We start from the raw sequence: 23,899 nt of genomic DNA on the forward strand, positions 1-23,899 counted from the left end.
GGTAATTCATCCGGATAAAAGATATATAGGAGTATTAATTATTTGTATTATATTCTTAGATCTATTATATCTATTGATTTCAGATCTATATGTGTTTGTGTTATGTTTGTTTGATGTATTTTCTGCCATTAATGCAGATTTGTTTGAATGAAATGATCTTTTCTATCAAAAGAATTTCATTTGGGTAAATAGCAAAACAAATAATACATTTTTCTAATGGGTTTTTGCTTAATATCTACTACTGGACTGGGTAAATGGCCAAGGCATTATATTATTTGGTTTGGTATCTTGCCACTCATTGCATCATTTTAATAATCTTATAGTCCTTTTCTCCTTCTGGACTTCTTGGAAGCAACTGGATTAACAAACTGATCTTCTACATTGTTCTCCTCTTTGTTATTGCTTTGTGAGCTACTTGCACTATTATTTGGAGAAGATATTTTAATACCGCATATGTATACACTCACATTGTATTAAAAAAAAATTTACTCTTCTTTATTTCCTACTTGTTCTCTACTTCATTTATCTAATAGATCTCATGCTCCTAATTTTTCATTAAAAAAAAAATCTAGTTATCTTCAGTTGCGATATTTCACAATACCATTACAATTGATTGGATAAGTCAATCTTCAATTGCAGGTCACTGAATAAAAAGTAGAGAATTACTCTTAAAATGATTAATAGTATATTTAGTGATAAAGATGTACACTAAATGTGGGCATGGTAGTAAATTGGTAAACCAACTACCATCTTAAAAGGGAATAAGTTTATAATTTAGGATAATCACAAAAGACAAATGACCTTATTTTACAGGATAAAAAGAATAACTATTTATTGCTTTAGAATTATAATAACTCTCTTTATATTATTTTGATAGTTTTGTTTATTTTTTCGTCCACCCTAAATTATAATTTATTTTTTAATTGAATAATAACTATTCTGCCATTACCTTATAGGAAGGAGGGAATAACTAACTGCTTTAGTATTATAACTATTTTATAATTTTTGTAGATATCGAGGATGAACAGTACATATTATAAACCATTTACTGCTTTAGCATCCAGATTTGCCTGGAATTGTTATCGTTTTTACGAGGTCTAAAAATGTCCATTACATGGAAATGCACTTTGGCCGAAAGTAGACGAAGGCTGCTTCCATTTGGCTCCGGGATAGGGACCCTAAAGTCTCCACCAAAATAACAAGACAAGACAAGAGTCTTCCAAGTTGCCAAAAAAAAAAAAAAAAGTTTCGCCGACAGTAATATTTGACTATTTTCACATAATCAGAAAGTTGTAAACCTTGAATTGAGTTTATTCATTCACTATACAAATTTGATATCAGAGTGAGTGAATAGAAGATACAATAATGGAGATATCCTCCGGTAGTAGCACTAGTTGCTTTGATTCCCCTCTAGAATATCTGGACTGGATGCGAGAAACCCTCATAGATAATGCCAAGAGTTCTATTGGCTCTGGTTTGCAGAGCCATATCTTGATTCGTTTGCATAAAGAATTCCGGGATCTGGGGATCGAGTTGAGACTATTACAAAGCTTTGATCTGTATCTGACAAAGTGTAGGAGGAGGAAGAGGAACCATGAAACCTGTTTGGAACAAGCTGAGGAGAAGGACGTTGCGTCTTTCAGAATTCAAAATTTGATTATCAGAAGAATGCAAGATCTTGAATTTGCTTGCAGCGAACACTGGATTCATTCTCGTTCACTTCCTTGGACTCATATTATAAGTGAGCTCTCCAGATTCCGGGAAGCAATCAAGTTGTTTTTTGAGACACATAACGAGGAATCGTGCATCAACTTTCTGCTGGAGTATTACTGGCTGAGAGATCCAGAACTAGTTATTGATTTCATTGATTCAGTTTCAAAGACTCTGGCGGAAATGAAGGGATTCCATTTAGGACGTCCTGGAAAGAAGCTAATGTTGTTGAAGAGTTTCATTCGCTTTGCCATGCTTCGCGGTGTCAAGGGTCAGCAACTGCAAGATCTGTTGATTCACGCTGAAGTGATAGCTGTCAATGCATTACACCTGGCTTCTACATGGTGCTTTCACACACATCATGAAGTATGGAATGAAACAAAGCTTCAAATGTCTCGACTAATTCGTGAGAAGATTAATCCTGGTGATCCCAAGGTCCGAGAAACTTACATCCATGTCTTGACTGCTGCAAAGTTGTCAAGATCATCAGACATTTCAGCTCTGGAGAAGAATAAGCATCTAGTAGCTGACTTTATGTATTATCTCGTTCCCAATATTATTGAGCTGCTAGAATCTTGCACCAGTACTATGGCTCCGATTATGAATCAAATGCTAAAACTCCTTGAGGGGCTAAGATTCCTGACAATCCTCCTCAGGCATCAGAAAAAGTTCAAAGAGCTACGCCATGAAATGAAGAATCTTATTGGAGTTGTGGTCTGTGATGCAGCAATCATAATTTTCTCCCTTTATGTGAATCAAATCGAAGAAGACTTGGTCAAGGAAACCAATGTTTCTCTTTTGCATTTGCTCAAAGTGCTCAAGTTTATTAGGGCAGAAGTAATTGATCCAGTAGCATCAGTATCAGGATTTGGTTTTCCTAGGACCAATGAGTTGGGCTCTATTGATTTTTTCCTAACAAATCTAAAGGAATTGGCAAGGTGTGATGAGATTAATGGTTCAATCGCTTTCCCAGTGGATAAAATCCAGACAATCCAGAAAGATTTTGAATTTTTAAGATCTTTCTTGGAGAAAATCAGGGAGCAGTGCAATCAGAACAAAAAACTTCAAGTTTTCTGGAGTCATGTTATGGAGATTGCATATAAAGCAGAGTTCGTGATTGACTCGACACTTGTTGGTGATAGACGTGAATATTGTTTGGATGATGTTGCCAGAGACATCAATGTTCTGAAGATTGAGGCTCAAGAGATCTATGATAGCATAAGCTATGTTGGTGAAACCACCAAGGGAGTTACCAAGACTTTTACTCGCATGCCATCACAAGTTACTGTCGTCACGTGCAATAAAGATCTGTTGCCTCTCGACGACGAGGTGGAAAATATCACTAAAAGTCTTACAAGAGGAGGATCAAGGCGGTTGGATGTTGTTTGCATCGTGGGTATGCCTGGGCTTGGTAAGACCACATTAGCCAATATAGTTTACAATTCTCCATCAGTAATGCCGCATTTCAATATTCGTGCTTGGTGCACTGTTTCTCAAGCATATAGCATGCACAACATGTTAGTTCAGATATTGGGTAGTATTGAATCTGGGAAACTTGAGCAATATCAAAAGATGGATGAACATGATTTGGCTATAAAGCTAAAACAAGTTTTGTTGAGAAATAAGTATCTCCTGGTTTTGGATGATTTGTGGGACGCTAAGGCTTGGAATTTGTTGGAGAGATCATTGCCCGATGATGCCAATAGAAGCAGGATTCTCATCACGAGCAGATTGCAGAATTTGTCTCTGCAATTCAAACCTGATAGCAAGGTTCACCATCTCCGCCGCCTAACCAATGAAGAGAGTTGGAATTTGCTGCAGAAAAAGCTATTTGGCAAAGAAGGTTGTCCTCCAAGACTAAGTCAAGTTGCATCTCAAATAGCAAAATCTTGTAGGGGCTTGCCTCTCACAGTTGTCCTTGTTGCTGGAATTCTTGATAACACTGCAGAAGAATCCTGGGAAGAAGTTGCAAAGAGTCTACCTTCCAGTATTGTCCTTGATGATGAATATTGCATGAAAACACTTGAGTTGAGTTACAGTCATTTGCCGGATGATTTGAAGCCCTGCCTTCTTTATTTTGGTGCATTTCACGAAGACAAAAATGTTCCTATCCGAAAGTTGTTATGGCTTTGGATCTCTGAAGGATTTGTGTTAAAGACTGAAGGAAAGAGATTAGAGAATGCAGCAGATGACTACTTGAAGGATCTGGTTGATAGAAGTTTAGTTATGGTTTCCAAACAAAGAACTATGGGTGGTGCCAAAGCTTGCCAACTTCATGATTTGGTACATGAGTTTTGTGTGAAAAAAGCCAAAGAAGAAAACTTTCTACATATTTTGCATAGTCAGAACGGTCCTTTTGTTCTTGCTGGCCCAAGCAACCCCCTTCGAGTTTGTGATCGAAGTGCCAGGAATTTGATGATTCGGGAGTCAGTGCTAGAATTTCCCAATGTACGCAGTTTGTTATTGTTTGAAGAGGATGATTTGGGGTTTTGGTTACCTAAACTTCTTAGAGTGCTGGATTTGGGGGAATTGGTGTTTGATGCATATTTTCCGGTGGAAGTACTTTTGCTTGCTCACTTGAGATACTTGGCTCTTAGCACTAGAGAAGTAAATTTCATCCCAGCTGCAATTGCTAACCTCTCAAGGTTACAAACTTTTCTGCTACGAGGAAACATCTCTGATTGTTTCTTACCCAAGACTATCTGGAACATTAAGACATTGAGGCACCTATGGATTACAAATTCCACTTCTGGATTTATTTTTCCTGTTGAAAATCTTGAAGTATCCCCAGATTTAGATCAATTAGACACTTTAAGCCTTGCCATCGATCCCTCCTCTCAAAGCTTGCAAAAGATATTGACAAAGTTACCAGGCATTCGCAGGCTAAGATGTATGACAACATCAGCTACCAGAATTGGCGATGGGATTCTTCCATTTGACTGCTTTAGTCAACTAGAATCACTTAGACTGCATTTCTTTTTTCGATATGGATTTAAATTCCCATTGAATTTGAAGAAGTTGACTCTCTTATACAATAAGCAACCATGGAGTGAAATTTCAACAATTGGAAAGTTGCCCAATCTTGAAGTGCTTAAATTACTCCAAGAATCCGTTGCTGGGGAAGAATGGGAAATGAAAGAAGGGGAGTTCCCCAACCTCCGAGTCTTGAAATTCAGAACCTTGTGGAAATTTCGCAGCTGGACTGCATCTTCTGATAATTTTCCCCGTCTTGAGAAATTGGTTGTGCACAATTGTCCGATGTTGGAAGAGGTGCCTTCTTGTTTAGGGGAATGTCAGGCTCTTGAAATGATTGAGGTGAGAGGGTGCCGCGAGTCTGTTGCAAGTTCAGTGCAGCAAATTCAACAAGAACAGAGAGAGATGGGAAATGAAGTTCTAGAGATCTTAATTGAAAAGTGTGTTGATACACGGAGTTCCAGCAAAGAAGAAGAAGAAGAGTCTAGTCCCTCATAAACAGAGTCAATCCCCTCACAACAAGTAGTCTAATTCGAGCTTCTTGAAAGCAATTTCTGGTGCTTCCCTTTTTTGTTTGTTTGTTTGACTTGATGCAGCTAGCTATAACTTTGTGACTGCAATGGCAAGCACCGTAAAATCTCAATTCGTGAAGTCTTCTTTAATTCTGATACAGATTGATATGATGCTTATGGTTAGCTGAGCACAAGTTTATATGCAAGATACACTTTTCTCTTCCTTCTTTGTATTTCAGTCAGAGTAGTAGAGAAACTTTTAACTTGCAATTAATTAATATGTTAAAACATCCAATGTTTCTTTTTTGGCAAAAAATATTAAGAAGAGACAAGAGAAAAGGGGAAAAAAAACTTGGTTATGTTGCTTTTCAAATAGAGAAAGGGTGTAGCAAAAAAATAGTAAAATTTGCCTCAAATGATTGTCTTATATATGCAAATTGCGTATGTTGTTATATGCAGCCCATTTTCATTGGCATTAGAGCTAGAAATAGGCAAATAGCTTTGGATACCAAGCCAAAAGGAAAAGAAAATCTTTTTCAAAAACTAGTTTTTCAAATACAATAAAAATTTTTAAAAAGTACTTTGAAAAGTAATCTAAAAATTAGTTTAAATTTTTTTAAAATTTTAAAAAATATCTCAAAATATATTCTAGAAACTCTTCTACTTTTAAATATCCCAAAATATTTTTTGAAAATATCCAAAAATATAATCTAAAAACTCTGCTACAGCAAAGTTTTTCAAAACCATCCCCAAAAACAGCTAATCCAAACGAGCTCTAGAAACTTGTGCAACAGTTATCTTTATGTGCATCTTTCTTCGTTACACTGTTTTCATGTACAAATTTTCTCTAATTGGTGGTACTTTTGGAAGTCTAAAGAAAGTAAATATTTTAAAACTTTCTTTGCTGTTTCATCTTTTAGTTTCCATTATAAGCGATTAAAGGTTCAAACTGATCATTATGAAAATCAGAGAAACTAGATGATAATTTTGTTGAGCAATTTTTGTACTTTTTTATTATCTGTTCTAGCTCTGCAACTGTTCCTTCCTCTAGAGAAATTAATGAAAATCAAATTAAAATCTTTTGAGATGGAAACAAGTTGATTACATTAACGATCACTAGTTCTTGCATAAAGGATTTGTTAAAATTTAGGGTAAACAACAAAAAAGCCCCCTGTGGTTAAGCAATCATACATAAAAATCCCCTGTGGTTTCATATCATACCAGTCGATACCCCGTGGTTTGAATTAACCTGAAAAGTGGACGGAAATCGTCAAATATTCGGCGTGTGTCTTAAACGAACTGCAAAGGCGCGTGCATATGCGAAAAACAGATTTCCACCACAAACTTTCACCTGATATGCCTATTTTAGCCTTCACTCTTTAATAATAAGAGACCAGCTTCCGTTTCTTCTGAGTCTTCATTCAATCTGTTTCCAGATTATTCAGTAACTACTGTAGACACCAAATTTTTAGTGTATTTTTATTTACTGTTATTTTTATTTTTCATGCTAGTTTTTATTTACTTTTAGTCTTTTATTTTTGTTTTAAGTCATTTTAGCATAGAATTTATTTTTAAAAAAAAAAGGGGGAAACCCGCAAGCGGGTTTCAGGCTATTTAACAAATTACTTAAAAAAAAAAAAATTTTTTTACATGCAAGCTGCGTTGAGTTGCACATGCCCATCGGAGGGCCCTAGGATGCCCAGCAAACCTCCCCTCTCATCCTCACCCTTCAGGTGAGGGTTTGAGAGTATGTGTTTGATATAAATAGAACAGAAACGCAGCTTTTAGTCATTTTACATAAGGGGGAAACCCGCAAGCGGGTTTCAGGCAGGCTATTTAACAAATTACTTAAAAAAAAAAAAATTTACATGCAAGCTGCGTTCTTCAAAAGGGTATTTTTGTCTATTCACTCAGCTCCGTCTGTTTTGCCGATTTCCGTCCACTTTTCAGGTTAATTCAAACCACGGGGTATCGACTGGTATGATATGAAACCACAGGGGGCTTTTATGTATGATTGCTTAACCACAGGGGGCTTTTTTGTTGTTTACCCTAAAATTTATAATGCATTTTGACCTCACATATCAAAATTCTGCCTTCAAGAAAATACATTTTTAATGAAATAGCTCATATTTTTGTTGACATAATCCTTTTTTTTTTCATTTTCATTACAAAAATCTCTGTACTCTACAATTCGTGTACAAAAATTGTGTCAAATTTTTAGGGCTGGACGTGATTCATCTCTTTTCACTTCACATTCAATTTGAAAATGGATAGTGCTGCAATGATGAGGAGTTGCCGCTATACCTCATAAATGAGTTGCTGATATGATGCCAGAAATAAGTTTAACCCTGCTATTACAGGTTTCAGTGGGGTCAAAATTGTAATAGTAACTTTGGTGTAATTAATAGTAATTTTTTGCATTAAACAATTAAGTTGCATAATTTATGTAACTTCTTATTTAAATACCAAATCTTACTAGACTTTTAGCAAAAAAATTATCACTTTTTATTTTAGAATTTATCATTTTTTATATAAGACTTACTACTTTTTCAAGCAAGCTAATAATTTTATTAATAGATCTTACCACTTTCTTTTAGTAAAATTTACAACATCATTAATAAATCTTACTAACTTTCCAGTAAAACTTGCCATTTTTTTATTTAAAAAAAAACTTATAAATTTTAAAAGCAAAACTTATGATTAGATTAACAAAGGATTAACCACATTTATCTTCCTTGAGATTTGGTCAAATTACCAATCAAACCCTAAGATTTGGTCAAATAACAATCTAACCCGTGAATGAGCAAACATTTAGCAAAACATCCCCTTGACATCTTCAACCGTTGGTAACGTTGCAAAAAAGCTTGTGTGATAGCCCCAAAATGTCCTTCTAGATCTCACGTATTATTACACTCCAACAAAGAATGCATATTGTCTTACATAAATATCCTTTCTCATAAAACTTGATATAAAAATTAGAGTAAATCTTTTATGCATTGTCAGTATATACACAAATGGATTTAGATACAAGTCATATGCGTAAAATTTGGAGAACAAATTCAAATTGAGATGATGTGCCATGCATCTAAGGACATCATTGTAAACACCATCAATATATAAAAGATTAATTTTAAAAATTAATTACAATTTTTTGAAATTCTTTCAAACTCAAAATTAGTATTAGCACTGTATTATAACTATGGAGCGTCTTGAAATTATTCCCCAACTGGTGAAATTTTTAGTTAGTCATAATTATGAGATATATCCTCTTTATCATGTGCTCATTAAAAAATTCTAAAAAAACAAGTTGGGGCTATGCCTAATCCCACAAATTCCTAATTTTATTTTTTTAAAAGAAAACTCAAAATTAGTAGTACTCAATCAGACAAGGTGAAAATAAAATCAACAATAAAATATCAATGATAGCTAAATACAAGCTAGGAAAAATAATATGAAAATAAGAAGATTTGAAATACAATGACTATGAAAAAAGAAATTGTGGAAAGTGTTTTTCAAGGAAATTTGAAAATGACAACACTAACCCAAACGATTCATCAAAAGGCAAAAAAAAAAAAAAAAGAATAGAACATAAAAAGGAAAAATGGATAATGGAAAAGACTAGCTATCAAATGAGAAGTTTCTGAAGAAAAAAATTAAAGAAAGAAATATGTACAAAATCATACAAAGGAAAATACCAAATTTTAGGAAGCAAAGAAAGAAATTCAATACAAAGGAAAAGTAACCATATCCAAATGAAGGAAAGATATACTACATAGTTTATCCGAATGCTGATTTTATGTTGCATGCATGACACATTGACGAGGATCTATTATGCACCCTATTTTAATAAAATTTAAATACTCCGTTTTCTACAAGTATGCAGATCGTTTATTGAATATAGGGGTATTAGGTGTCGATCCTACAGGAAAAATTGTCAATTACCAATGGTTTTCGAACTCCTTCATTATTTAGACTACCACAAATGCAAGAGATTAAATCTACACTACAAACATGAAATAAAAGTAATAAAAATAACAATAGAAAGCTCCTAGGGTTATGAAATTTCTCACTACTCTTGCAAGTGAAATTATCGATTAATTGAATGTTATGATCTTAGTTAGTTATGATATAATTTTCTAATGTATGTAAAACCTACTCTCGTAGTGAGTCAACTATACTTGTAGCTAAACCATACCTACTCTCATGGTTATGAAATTAACTACAAACTCATTTCTTCTATAAAATTACATGAAACAAACCACTAAAATTACAAAGGTGCATCTCAACTCTCGTAAGTATACTCCCTAGATTTAGCACTTCGTTGAATTAGTGTCAAATCCTACTTCTCATTGTAACCTTAATACCTTAAGATTATCACAATTAATGATTAATTAATCATGATTAGATAAGCAAAAATGATACATAACTTGCTCAAAATAATATCATATAACCAATTAAACATCACTAATAAAATATAGAAAATTCATCTATAACTCTAGGCATAACCTTTAGCAAAACATGAAGAGAATGAAAGAAAAGACCATATTTGTATTATAACTAAATATGAACCCAAATACAAAAGAGAAAGTGATAGGAGGGAAGTTACACTTGTCATATGAGTTTCAACTCTCCATCTTGCTACTTAATTTTTCATCCAAATCTAACTATAAGTACAAGATAGATAAACTACACTAACTACACTATACTAATGAACTAAGAAAAAACTAGTGGATACTAGGGCTGATGCTGAACCGAGTAGCTTGACTCGAGCTCGCAAGCTACTCGGTCAGTAGCTCGACTCAAGCTCGTTTTGACCGAGCTCGAGCTACTTGGTAGAAGTAACGAGTCAAGCTCGAGCTTCAATATTTCGCACTTGAAAGCTCAACGAGCTTAATCGAGTTTTTTATAATATATATTTTAATTTTTATTATTGTGATTATTTAAAATTATATATAAAATATTAATTTTTATTACTTGAGCTTGATTAGGCTTGATTGAGCTCGAATAAGGTCGATTGAGCTTGATTTCAATTGATTACATTTAATTAAACTCGAGCTTGAGTTTGAGCTCGAGTAATATAAATTGATGTCGAGCTCGAGCTCGAGCTCGAATTTTAAAAGCTTGACGAGCTCGAGCTCGAGTTCGAACTTAGTTATTTTACCTCACTACTCGAGCTCGATTCGACTCGAATGCAGCCCTAGTGGATATTACATTTTGGTAGTGTCTTTAGCTTTCCAAAGTTGTGAAAATATGTTTTCAAGTCCCCCATTTATAGATGAATTCAATTTTCAAATGAGTAGTTAAAGTTGACATAAAATGCTTTTGAGATTCCCAAAATATTCTTCTACAAGTGTTGATGCTCTTCTTTACACAGTTGCAGCTGAAATTCTTTATTGGAAAGGAGCTATAAAAAGTTGTAAAAAATCAGAACAAGTGGTTGTGCAAGTTACACAACTTCCTTAAGAATACGTAGGGTCATACACACGTGCATGGTCACGTATTGCACCTGCATATTGCCTTCCCTACAGGTTTGCACTTTTCTGATTAGTCTTCAACTTTACTCTATTTTTGCACCAAATTCAACTGATATTTTCTTGATGATGGAGATTGAACTAACTCTTTTACAAAACATGAAAGTTTCAGCCCTTTGAGTTGCCTTTTCAATGCATTAAGAATCATTTAATTTTGAGCTCTTTAGACTGATAAATAACCAAAATATTCTTAACTGGTCAATGCCCTATTTCAGCTTTTGATAGTAAAAATGGCTGACTATATTTCGACATTTTGATCAGAAAAACTCAAGAATTAGATTCTAATGTCTCATAAGAAATGTAGATCTATGCTTTAACTTCAAAATGGCTTAAGAAACACCTGAATCTAGTACTTTTAGCTCAAGACATAGCGAAATACCAAAAGGTGTCAAAACTATCAAACATTTCTTCTTTTATACTTGATTGTATTTCACCTTTTGAGCATTTTGCACTTTATATTCTCTTTAAATCATTCAAATATCTTCTCAATTCATTCCATTTGTTGATTGAATCATTAAAATCTATGAAAACATGAAGTTTTCACCATTTGAACACATAGAAATGCATTTTTCACACTTAAATTTGGCCCCAAAAGACTCTTCAATGGTCAAAAACTAACCGTTAGAATTGTCAGACATCCGATTCTGTGTGTCAGATGTCAAACATCCAATATTCTATCAGATGGTTGGTTCGAATGCAACTTCCTTGGTTCAGACGTCTGATAGTCCCCTGCTGCAATAACTGCTGCAATTAGGTCAGTTAATTTGTAGCTTAAATATCTCAATTAATAATTTCGATTCAACTCTTGTGCAAATCAAATGAGTTAACTTTCCAATGGATTAAGAAGTCATTTGGAGATTTGGAGACTGAGTTATGACCAAATTACCCCTAACTAGTTGGAAGACTACTTCAAATTATGGCCAAAAAAAATACTCCCGGAATTTGAGATTTTGGATAAGAAAACATGAGAATTGGACTTTGAGGACTTTCAACAACTGTAGCTCTTCCTCTTAGTTTTGCAATACTTCAAGAATTATCTCAATTCGATATCCGTAGCTCATGTTGTAGTCAAAGTACTAAAATGTATTATCTCAACTAATCTCATTCTTCATTGCTTCTTGATTTGTTTTCTTTCTTTTTCCAATGGGCTAAGAACTTGTACTAACAAAATTCTTACATAAAATCATTAGTCCAAAGCATCATTTTATTTTATTATCATCAAAATCAAGAATTGATCAACCTAAATCCTTAGATGTGCGCTTTAATAAATAGTAATGTTGATTTCAACAAAAATTAATGTGTACTTTGATGAACACAAGGACGAAATGAAAAATTGTTTGAAGGTTTTGATGCAAGGAAAATGAGACTTCACAACATTCAAAATTTTGATGCAGCACATCTAATTGTATAACTCGACTTCAATTTGATGCCAAATAAACATTTACAACACAGGCTACTTTCACGCGCGCGCGCACACATACACACATATATATATGTATATGCATATCTATGTATATATGTGTCTAGGTACATTTTGTACAAGTACTCTTCACACGGTTGTCAATTAATTTGTGCTAGTTATCAGGGACGGAGCCAAAAATTTATTTTTGGGGGGGCTGAAGTGTATTAAAAATTTTTTTTGTGACGAAATAAATATATTTAATAAGTAAAATTTAGAATCAATAATTATAAAAATAATAAAAACATATAATTATACATACCCAAAAATTTGTTATTGATTAACACTTGAAGTATTGGTAGTTGTTGCACTCGAATAACGAAGAGGAGGCAATTGCATTCTGCGAGTCTTCATCCGTTGAAAACGCTGCAATATTTGCTCATTTTCAATTGTTGCAAAAATATCCTTCTCGATGTATACAACCAGACAGTCATTCATCCACTCGTCTCCCATTTTGTTGCGCAAATCAGTCTTGACAATATTCATTGCAGAAAATACTCTTTCAACAGAAGCAGTCGCAACTGGTAGAACTAATGCCAACTGGATCAGACGATAAACCAATGGAAAAACTGTATTTTTACCAGTTTTAACCATTTGTTGAGCAAGACTTCCCAAATCTCCAACTTCTGAAAATTGAGGATCGCGTTGCACATTATAAATATAATTTCGAAGTTGAGACTCAAGATATAAATAATCGTTACTTGAGAAGTCTTCAGGATATAAATCAGCAAGACGGAGTAGTTTCTGCACATTGAATTGAGAGAAAGAACTTTTTGGATCAAGACATGCTATGCAACTAAGCAATTCCGTGCTAACTTCCGAGAAACGATTATTCATCTCTTGTATAATTAAATCAACAACCTGACATCACAACAATAATAAAATTAATAACTAAGAAAATCTGCTAACAAGTAACAAATGTAATGAAATAATAATTTCAAAAATAATACCTCACAAAAAATTTCCACGCGATAATGATGAAAATTAGTGATGGTTTGACCTCTGCGACTGCGCCTGGCATTGCCACGGATTGCTATACTGTCTTCCATATCAATCACGGGAATCATATTCAACTCACAAAAATTGTTGACTTCATCTAAAATTATTTGCCATCCCTCTTCCCTAAAGTCTTGCAATTGAGATTTCATAGTATCAATCAAACTCATGGCTTGGACAATATTTTGATCCCTTTGTTGCAAAACAAGTGACAAGTCATTTGTGATTCCCAATAAATACTTCATCAGGTGCAATGCAAAAACAAACTCATAATCATTCATTCTATCAATCAAACCCCTGGCCATACCTCTATTGTCAGAAGTGGTGGCATCATCTTGTATATTTCTCAATATTCCAATCACCGAAGCCCACATAGAGGATAGACGAAGTAATGTTAGATAGTGTGATCCCCAACGAGTATCCCCTGGTCTTGCTAAACTAGTTTCTTGATTTTTGCCTTTTCCACTAATAATATCTCCACTGTCTAAAAGTGTAACAATCTTATCATGTTCTATTTGTCTTAATTGATCTCTCCTTTTACATGATGCTCCAGTTAAATTGACAATCATAGAGACATAGACAAAGAATTCACTGACAATGATATTTCCCTTAGCAACAACAACAATAACTAACTGGAGTTGGTGAGCAAAACAGTGAATATACATCGCATAGGGATTTTCTTGTAATATAAGGGCCTTCAAACCATTGAACTCACCTCGCATATTTGAAGCTCCATCATATCCTTGACCTCTCAATTTGGATAATGATAATCCGTGTTGCGCGAATAAAGAATCAATTGCATCTTTCAAACAAAGAGATGTGGTGTCAGACACACGTACAATTGCAAGGAAACGTTCAATCACACGCCCTTCTTTGTTCACATATCTCAAAACAACTCCCATTTGCTCTTTCACTGAACTGTCTCGAGACTCATCAACTATTAGGGAAAAATAATTGTCTCCAATATCATTGATTATAACACTTGTGATCTCTGAGGCACAAGCATGTGCCAGATCTTTTTGAATCATTGGAGAAGTTAGTTGATTATTTGCAGGAGCATTTTGATTTACAACCTCAAAAATCTCAGTATTTCGCTGGCTATACTACTCAAACAATTCAAGAAAATTGCCTCTATTTGAAGAACTAGTTGACTCATCATTTCCATGAAAAGCCAATCCTTGCTTCAAAAGAAAGCGGGTCACATCTAGAGCAGCAGTTAAACGGGTGCGATATGCAATATCTATTTCGCGCCCACAAGATCGTAGCACATTTGATACACTATGCCTTTGATCTTGAAAACTTTCAAACTGTATTCTAGCATCATTATGGCAACTATTCACAGCTCCAATATGTTCATTAAATCTTTCCATTGCCTTTTTCCAATTATTGAATCCCGTTTTTGTAAAGGCATCCTCTGCATATCGACCTCCCTTATTTTGTGTTTTGAAAAGAAAGCACCAAAAGCAAAACGCCGCATCTTTCGATATGCTATACTCTAACCATACAAACTTTTGATACCAACTATCTTGGAAACTTCTATGTTGTTTACCAAATGATGTTTTTGGATACATAACATATGGCCAATCGGTTGGCAAGGTTCCCTAGTCAAATACTCTCTTCGGACATGGTCTCGAAGAGAAATATCAAATTTCTCAACTGATTTTCGTAATCCCGGATCACTAACAATATCATTTAAATTCAATTCCACACAAGATTGATTTTGAACTGGTTCACTAATATTAGGCTCATTTGAAGATTCACCACTACGGACTCGTTTAGGTTTAAAGAATCTCTCCATTTTCTGTCACAATTAAATAATTGTGGTTAAATTCAATAAAATTATGCAATTCAATAATCAATTAATTTAAAATTCATATAAATAATTCTTTAATTTAATAATAAATTCATATTACTTATATTTCTCAATTTATAAAATTCATTATATAAAATTATCAAAAAGTTAAAATAAGGTACAACTAAATACCCATATAATCTCTAATTAATGTAATCTTTCAAATTCTTAAATTACATTAACATAAACTAAATAAAAATTAATCTTAATCAAATTAATATCAAGATACTCAAAATTCAAAAATAATTTAAACATATAATTAACAAAAATATAAAGATGGATATTGTAATTTAAACCAAAAAACTAACCTAAAAGATTTATGTGAATGGAATGGTGGAGAGTTGGAGTCTTGGAGCCTTGAATTGAAGGCTTGAAGCAGGATGGTAGAATCTCAACTGAAGCTTCTTGCCTTCTTGGAGTTCTTGGAGCCTGGCGTCTTCTTCTTGGAGTTGGAGTCTTGTTTGCCCTTTGGCACTGGCGGCGTGCTTTTGCATCAGATGAAGCCTCAGGGCTTCATCTGATGTATTTTTTTTTTCCCCTCATTATACAAAACGACGTCGTTCCACTAAAAGTGAAACGACGTCGTTTTGTATTTAGAGGGCAAAAAAAAAAATTCAAAATGAAATGGGTCATCTTCTTCCTCAGCAGTCAGCACGGCAGCGGCTTTCCAGCTCTTCTTCACTTCCTCTGCAGCATTCATGGAGCCATGGAGGATGGTAGATCTGGATCACCGTGGGGGGGCTGGGCTGGGCTGGGCTGGCCGCCGGAATCCCCTATATATAGGGGGTTTTCCGGCGGCTTGGGGGGGGGCTTAAGCCCCCACCAGCCCCCCCTTAAATCCGTGGCTGCTAGTTATTAAATAAATTTTCATAGATGGTCTCATAGAGAAAGATAGTATATGACAAATTGAATTTATCCAACTTTATCTATTAAAAGGAATTATTTTTCCTTCATTGATTAGTAATAAGCATTTTGATAAACCCAAGGATAAAAGAGAAAGGTTTTCATGTAACGACAATGAGACATTGCAATATTACAATTTTCTTTTATGTAGCTTGAACATCTTGACTTCAATTTGAGGTCAAATAAACATTTTTCCTATACAGAATGTGATACTCAAAAGTTTGGGTACTTTTTATACAAGTACTTTTCTTACAGTTGTTAATTAATTATACTAGTGATTAAATAAAATTTTATAGATGGTGTCATAATAAAGATAGTAATTGACAAATTGAATTTATTCAACCTCTAGGATACATATTGAAAAGGCCGAATAGCAAGTTGCCCCTCTATAATATAGATTGAGTCGCAAAATGCCCCTTGTAATTATAAAACAAACAGATTACCCCATGTAAACAATTAGTCAAACATGTAGGGTGATTTTGTGTGAATGAGAGGTATGAAAAGACATTTGTATCCTTGGATATATAATGCTTTGACAGTTTCAACTTAGACAGTGATATTATTATATAGTTTTAATTAAAAACATTGTAGTGTCTAAGAAATAGTGTTAGAATTATAGATGTAATTATAGAAATTATATATGTATTTTATTAAATAAATTTGATGGGTTTTTATGATAATTTGTGATATTTATATATTTTTATAAAAAAACCAACTTATTTAAACATAAAAAAGAATTATTAATAAGGACCAACAAGGAAAAGTGAAAGTGAAATACCTTTTATAAGTATTATTTTTCATTTTTTGTGAAAAGAAATTATTGTCATGTTAGATTAAAAAAGCATCTCTTTATGGTCTTAACCTTGTCCAGCCTTCGGAAAGCCGATCAAATACCAATGTTATATATATATATATATATATATATATATATAAGATACCAGCCTATATTTAACTATTGACAAATACCAATGTTCTCTATATATATATATATATCACTTTAAAACAAAGAAAATGAAAAGTGAAATATATACCTATTAAAACATTGGTATAATTCAATGATTAAATATAATTTTTTATTTTTTGGAAAATAAGTATTCTAATTTTTGTAATAATTTCTTTTAAAAAATGGAGACTAAATATACATGAAAAGTATTAATGAGTTTGTTTGGACAAAGAGAATTTGGAAAAAAAAATTTTGCCTCACAAATCTCAATCACCTTTTTATCTTCCCAACCACCTTTTTATCTCACATACATCACATCACAAAAAGTGCTACAGTAAATATCTCAAATAAATCATCCAAATAAACTCTTATCCAAACAAACTCATTTTCTTTCATTTTTATTTCTTGTTCTCTATTAATAAGCCCTTTTAATGTTTAAGTATATATTAGTATTTTCTTATGAAAAATATTTCAATTGCACATATTATCATAGCTAGAAACTTTATTTAATAAAACATTTATGTAATTACTATGATTATATACATCTACAATTGTATCACAATTTTCTACAATATTCTTTATTTAAAAAAGTTATAATAACACCATTCCCCAATGATAAAACTATTAAAATATTATGTATATGAGGGCTTGAATGCCTTTTCACACATCTCATAAATAAAATCTAATCCACTTGTTTGACTTTTTTGTCAAAAGGGGGCAATTTGTATGTTTTTTTATTATAGGAGGCAATTTGCTACTCAACTCACATTATAGGGGGAAAATTTGTGATTAAGCCTATTGAAAAAGAATAATTTTTCTTCGTTGATTAGCAATGTGGACTATAGTAGATATTGATATACACTTTAATGTTTGTCAATGTTCACTTTTGATAAAACACTATGGTAAAATAGAGAAATCATTAAAAGATTTTCATGTAAGGACAATGAAATATCACATGATTGCAATTTTTTTTGATGTAGCATAACCAATTGAATAACTCGACTTCAATTTGAGGCCAAATAGACACTTTTCCTATGCAGAATGTGGTACTTTACATGCACGTTAGGGCACATTTTTATACAAGTATTTTTCTTGCAGTAGTTAATTATGTTAATTAATGATAAAAAAAACTCAAGTGGATGGATGAATATTAGCTCCTAATTATACAATTTTTGAAATAATAAATTTGCAAGAAACAAAGCTCATAATAATCACTAACTAATTTTTTTAATTTATTAATGCAGTTATAGTTAATTTGAAATCAAAGAAGCATTTTTAGTTTACAAAATTACAGATCCATAATTTAACAAATACAATAGATCTGAAAAATATAAGAAATTTCAAAATTGTTTTCTAATAGATAAATCGCAGCAGCTCTCTCCTATGCAGGCTACAATCACAACTTAGATAATCATTAACAACTAAGTGATTGGTGTTTAATTTTGGATTTGAATTTGGGAAACGCTTGTGCACATTTATATATTCACTCGAGTGTACATTCATATTCACTAAATTACGCTTATGGAACTTACTCTATTTTTCATTGAAGTGCACATTTATGTTCATTAGAGTGCGCACATATATGAAAAAAATTATCCAATTTAGGCGATATTGAAATATGCTTCCCTGCCTGTCAGAATTTGTACATCTTTAACAAACTTCAGCCCACATCAAAATTCAAGAAAAAAATTACTATAATTTAAATAAGAACTAAGCAGTCACACCAATTAAAAGCTTACAGCTACTGAAATTTAAATGAGGACAAAATCCCAGGTAAGAGAAACAAATTTCGTCTGTTTGTGTGGAAAGCAGTCCATTTCAGCTAGAACTAAAGTTTCCATTTAGGAAAGTTCAAAAGTTGGATAACCATGTACAACAATTATTGACCTCCGAAATTCCCCTGTAAATGCTTCTAGTGCATCACCAATTATTCCGGCAATGGACGATCAGCGTTATGATATCAAACTTGGGCAATAGATAATTGTCAATCTGGGGAGAGATAATAAGTATTGACTAACTTTCTCCCTTATCTAGTTATTAGGAAAATTAAGGCCTTGTTTGGTTTCTAATTTTTTATAGAAAAATTTTTGCATTTTTCGTAAATACAATTTTTAATGACTTCTTTTTACGTCGCATACATTAAATTGTTATATTATATTTTTCTATAAAAACTTCAAAAAATAGCAATCCAAACATAACCTTGGATTTTGAATGAATGTAAGATGGATCTTTTGAGACCGAGGGAACGGGAGAAGGAATTCATTTTGGTAGAAATTCAACGCGTTTTTCCACCTGGACATTTTGTTACGTAATTTAAGCCAATTCTTATTACATTTACTGTTGGTTGAATAGTTGCACACCATTTTGAATCTTCTTCCCACTTTATGAACTTTTGAAAAGTTCACACCATTTTTGAATATTGATGCATCCGGTTTTCATATCCTAAATTCTCTCAAATATTTAAGATGACGGGGCAATATTTTGTTAAGGGGTGTTTTATTTCTTTACTTTTTACCTTTCAGCTGGAAAATTCAATGTTGGGATAATATCTTGTATTTAGTCACGGTGTTTTTTCAGTATTTTCTGGCAAATAATTGCTAGTTTACTAGGCAAGCTTTTTGTCGCAAAGATGATTTTAGCAATTCAGCATTGATGATGGCTTTTATGCTATCTAATTGCCATAGTTTTCTTTCCGCACTAAGCAGTCTAAAAGGATAATCAATTCCTTTTGACAAGAGAATTACAATTAAAGTTTATTTTATTGCTAAATTGGCAGGATTTGTCTGGTGAATTCATGTTTGAATTTTTTAAGAAATGTTACATGAATAATCATAGTCGCAATGGGTATAATTTAGTGGAGTTATATGTCTTGATTTTTAGGTGTTCTTAAGCTCCTAATTAAGTTGGTGTACACAAAGGCAATGATGGTATTGATGGAAAAATACTTTAAGATATTAGTGTAAGCAGTTCTGAAGATGGTATTTACATGTTAAATTTTATGGAACATTGAGGCCTCAATAATGGATCCCTTGAAGACCTATGCAGGGTAAATATGTTATGTGTCTATATTAAAAAGAATGCTTAGAAATGGATTTGAAACAATCCACAATAGAGTTGCTGTATTGCAACTAGAGAAATCATTAATTCTATTCTATACAACTAAAGTGTGAATAAATTCACACAAAAAAGTGGGTGATTCTTTGAGGAAGATGATTTTATGCACTGTCAGTATATACACATACGATATTTTTTATGCACTGTCAACATTCAACATGGATACATGTACAAACTTTTGTTTTCGCAAATACTACAATAACCGGTGCCTCTTCAACAAAAAAAAAGGGGGAAGTCTTGAAATTCTTTTCTAGTTTGTGTGCTCTTTGATTTTATAAATCCAAAAAAAAAAAAAGGAAGCAAAACGTCCAACCTAACATCTATGTGCCTTGTAGTCTTCCTTTTGTAGCTAAATTAATTCCATCCTATTGTCCTCAAAGGAAATACATGGTTAGAATTTCCTTTGGGTAAATAGCAAAACAAATAATACATTTTTCTAATGGGTTTTGCTTAATATCTACTAGCGGACTGGGTAAATGGCCAAGGCATTACAGTATTTACCTTGGTATCTTGTCGTGTTTGCATCATTTCAATAATGTTATAGTCTTTTCTTCTTCTGGACTTCTTGGAAGCAACTAGGTTAATAAACCCATCTTCCACCGTGTCCTCCTCTTTGTTATTGCTTTGTAAGCTACTTGCACTCTTATTTAGAGAAGATATTTTAATACTACACATATATACATTGATAATGTATTAAAAATTTTATTTTTCTTTATTTTCCACTTTTTCTTTACTTCGTTTATCTAATAAATCTCATGCTCCTAATTCTTCACTAAAAAAATCTCGTCATATATAGTAAACACCAGGCTATCTCTTTCCTATCATAGTCACGAAATCATTTAAGTATGCTAACGTTTATACGTAACATCCACCCGAGCGTGCCCCATGGGCCAGTTGGTTATACGGATAGGATGCACTGAACATCTATATGTATTGGCTAACTTTTATTTTTATATCTATACTTCATATAAAAGTGTGGTAAATGATTTATATTTGGGTGTTTCTTACTTTTTTGAACTACCTATATTACTTAAGCATAAACACCGGTGTAAGGGCAACGTATTGGCATGTGATCATCCATTTGGCAATGTCCTAAAACAATAGTGTATTATTTGAAATATTATTTGGAATAATTACTGTAGCGTTTTTTGTGATGTGATGTATGTGAGATAAAAATGTGATTGAAAATATAAAAAGGTGGGTTGGGAAATGTATTTATGATGCAAGCAAAATATTATTTGGGATAAAAGCACTATTCAAACAAACCCTAATACCAGTGCCGATTCATCTCTACTAATCTATTAGTATCATCAACCAACTCCCTCTAGAGAACTCCCTCTGGAGGAGTTGGCCACCACATTAATTGTGGAGTGGGAGGTCAAGGTTTCAAGCCTTATCTCCTATTAGTGTGCCTCTCTATGAGGTTTGCTCTAAATCTATACGAGTGTGTGCGCATTCGTCTGATCTGATGATGGTTTAGTTCCCGTCAGGTACCCCCAACTCAGTTGGGTCACCCCATAAAGTAGGCCCCTCCTTTAGGAGTAGGAGTAGGTTATGTTAGGTTAGATGTACCCCCGACTCAGTTAGGTCAACCCATAATATCCATGCATAGTACTAAAACCTATTATACGATACCTTCAACATCCATTCGTGGAATCCATTTAATACAGCAAGTTGAAGGGATCCAAGGAATTCGTTTTTAAATATCCACATGAAGAAAAAAGGGATAATCACGAGTTTGGTATTCTTCTTTGAAAGGTTAATTTGCTACCCTTCAATTATTTTGATTGTTTATACTTTGTTTCTCTTCTTTAACTGGTTTTTTGGTATATTAATTTTCAGGTTATATTAGTTTAAATATAAGCAGACTAGCTTAAATCCATAGAACTACACAAAAAGTTGAATTCAATAATGAGTTGTTTTCTTGGAAAGATTAGTTAGCTTTTCCATGCCTATTATTTTTTTCTTTTTTTTTTTTTGGTAACATGTTGTTGCCTTTTTGTGACATATTTCTTAAAGAATTAGATTACAAAGTTAAACAATCAAATAAAGCTTTTCAAATAAATCAAGATTTTTATCACAAAAGTATTAAACATCAGGATTGTTTAGGGTGGGGAAAATGAAAGGCATATGTTTAAGGAAAGTATGTGTGCAAACCTGTAATTAGGAATGTATCCATCCATGCGCCAAGAGGACCGCTCTTTTGTTGATGATTAGTGGGCAAGAATAAGGTTTAATGCTAAATTCAGACCTTTATTACAAATATTGTTTATTGTGGTTTTCCAAACTAGGGAAACAAAGGGGGAAGGAAGGTTTTGGATTCTAACAACCAAGTGCCAGGGGATTTAACCCTGGGTTCATTTCAACTGATTTAGAGAAGGCCCCTATGCCATAAAACCTAAGGCACATATATTCAAGACCAGAAGAGACCATACATTGACTAGAACAGTGTCTCTATAAATCTAGATTGCGATGGCTGTCTCATATCCAAACCCCACAAAGGACCAAGTTTATCAGCGTGTCATATAGCTTGAGGATAAAAAACTTTTCAAGTACCGATGGATTGTTTGTGTCTTCGAGATCTTGGAATTGTCACCTGTCTGTTTGTGCCTTGTATAAGTTTAGAATTTGATTTACTTCCTAAATAATAAAATTTAGTTGGTGACAAATTCTATCAAGAACGCACGATAGAAAAGAGTCAAAATGGAGAATCTTTTGGTAGGTACCAAAGAAGAATCATCTATGGTACTGTTTGGGGGAAATTTTGTGGAGAAGAAGAATGCACCATTTGAAAAGCCATAGTTTTGAATCTTTGGGCATTAATTGTAAAGAATTATGAATACAATGAGCACTTCTAACTTGGACCAGTATATCTTGTGCACTTTAATGAAACTTCATGAGGTTCGTTCAAATTAAAAAGGAAAATAATTTGAAAAAAAGAAGAAATAGCCACAATCTTCCCTCTTCAAACCATGAACCATAGTGATGATGAAGCATGTAACTTAAAATCACACGTTAATATTGTATGAGTTTCTTGTGATTTCTGTTATTGAAGGAAAAATTTATATCACTTATTAGACTTACATGTAATAAATACTTCAAAATTTTCAGCAAGATGTTATTTTTTTTTGGCAAAACTACGCAATAATATCTATTATCTTTATATAATTTTTTTTAGTTAACATATGAACAATTTTGGCTTAATACATATTTTCATGCTATGTGATAGCTCATTACACTTAACCCTTCTAATCAGGATTTTACACATATATGTTTACCTGCAAGAGTTCTTTTTAATATGCACAACATTCTAGACCAGGTAGATATGACTGATTATGTTAATTGTTAAAGATATTGGGTAACATTTTCCTTTCTCATTTTCTTGTTTCTTTAGGTGCTAAACTTTGTTGTTTTTAGTACCTAAAGAAACAAGAAGCTAAACTTGCAACTTATTGGAAACCCTGTTGGCCATGAAATGCGAAAGCTTAACTTCAAATTTTAAGAAGAAAACATATAATAAAATAGTTTAATATATAATGGAAGCAATACATTCACAAAGTTAACATAGCTCTGAAATAGGAAAATTTTGACGTTACTGGGTTGTTAAAGAAATGGAGGGAGAAAAAAATGTGCATGTATTATATGTCAAAGAAAGAAATAAAACTATGACAACCGTTAAGAATGAATTTTCTCCAATACCGACATTGCCGAGCCAGAGAAACACAATGGAGGAAATGACTACTTAAATATGACATATATCCAAGTCAACTTCTCGAATGTGAAATAGTATAAGAAAATAGTAGTATATATACGATAAGAAAAAATGACCCTTAGATTTACTCAAGCAAATTGCATGCTCGGGTTTAAAAATTTGGCAATCATAGTATTGGTTTTATAATTGACCTT

At 33.0% G+C, this 23,899-nt stretch overlaps 3 protein-coding genes across 3 annotated transcripts; 1 reads left to right on the plus strand and 2 right to left on the minus strand.

The window, feature by feature from the left end:
• The first annotated feature begins 1,365 nt into the window (after window positions 1–1,365).
• LOC113777072 (putative late blight resistance protein homolog R1A-3) lies at window positions 1,366–5,181 on the plus strand. The gene has a single exon (XM_027322117.1). The coding sequence runs from the start codon at window positions 1,366–1,368 to the stop codon at window positions 5,179–5,181; it is 3,816 nt and encodes a 1,271-aa protein (XP_027177918.1).
• Window positions 5,182–12,440: 7,259 nt separating this feature from the next.
• LOC113778821 lies at window positions 12,441–13,482 on the minus strand. Its single transcript, XM_027324325.1, has 2 exons — window positions 13,136–13,482; window positions 12,441–13,046 (listed from the first exon to the last, which is right to left on the minus strand). The coding sequence occupies exons 1-2, from the start codon at window positions 13,460–13,462 to the stop codon at window positions 12,459–12,461; spliced, it is 915 nt and encodes a 304-aa protein (XP_027180126.1). The 5' UTR covers window positions 13,463–13,482; the 3' UTR covers window positions 12,441–12,458.
• A 264-nt stretch (window positions 13,483–13,746) lies between these two features.
• Window positions 13,747–14,551, minus strand: LOC113777073 (zinc finger MYM-type protein 1-like). Its single transcript, XM_027322118.1, has 3 exons — window positions 14,311–14,551; window positions 13,897–14,196; window positions 13,747–13,772 (listed from the first exon to the last, which is right to left on the minus strand). Exons 1-3 carry the CDS (start codon window positions 14,549–14,551, stop codon window positions 13,747–13,749), a joined length of 567 nt encoding a protein of 188 aa, XP_027177919.1.
• Window positions 14,552–23,899: the final 9,348 nt, after the last annotated feature.

The sequence above is a fragment of the Coffea eugenioides genome, chromosome 7 (assembly GCF_003713205.1).
Source record: "Coffea eugenioides isolate CCC68of chromosome 7, Ceug_1.0, whole genome shotgun sequence".
In the NCBI taxonomy this organism is placed as follows: Eukaryota; Viridiplantae; Streptophyta; class Magnoliopsida; order Gentianales; family Rubiaceae; genus Coffea; species Coffea eugenioides.

Excerpts from the sequence above, each read along its gene's own strand:
- LOC113777073 (XM_027322118.1), bottom strand. The coding sequence starts at position 14,551 with ATGGAAAGATTTAATGAACATATTGGAGCTGTGAATAGTTGCCATAAT. Across the intron at positions 14,197-14,310 it reads AACTAGTTCTTCAAATAGAG|ATCTGGCACATGCTTGTGCC; the intron begins GCAATTTTCTTG and ends TGATTCAAAAAG. Across the intron at positions 13,773-13,896 it reads TGGAGCTTCAAATATGCGAG|TGAATTCTTTGTCTATGTCT; the intron begins GTGAGTTCAATG and ends TATCATTGTCAG.
- LOC113777072 (XM_027322117.1), top strand. The coding sequence starts at position 1,366 with ATGGAGATATCCTCCGGTAGTAGCACTAGTTGCTTTGATTCCCCTCTA.
- LOC113778821 (XM_027324325.1), bottom strand. The coding sequence starts at position 13,462 with ATGAATGATTATGAGTTTGTTTTTGCATTGCACCTGATGAAGTATTTA. Across the intron at positions 13,047-13,135 it reads GCGTGGAAATTTTTTGTGAG|GTTGTTGATTTAATTATACA; the intron begins GTATTATTTTTG and ends TTGTGATGTCAG.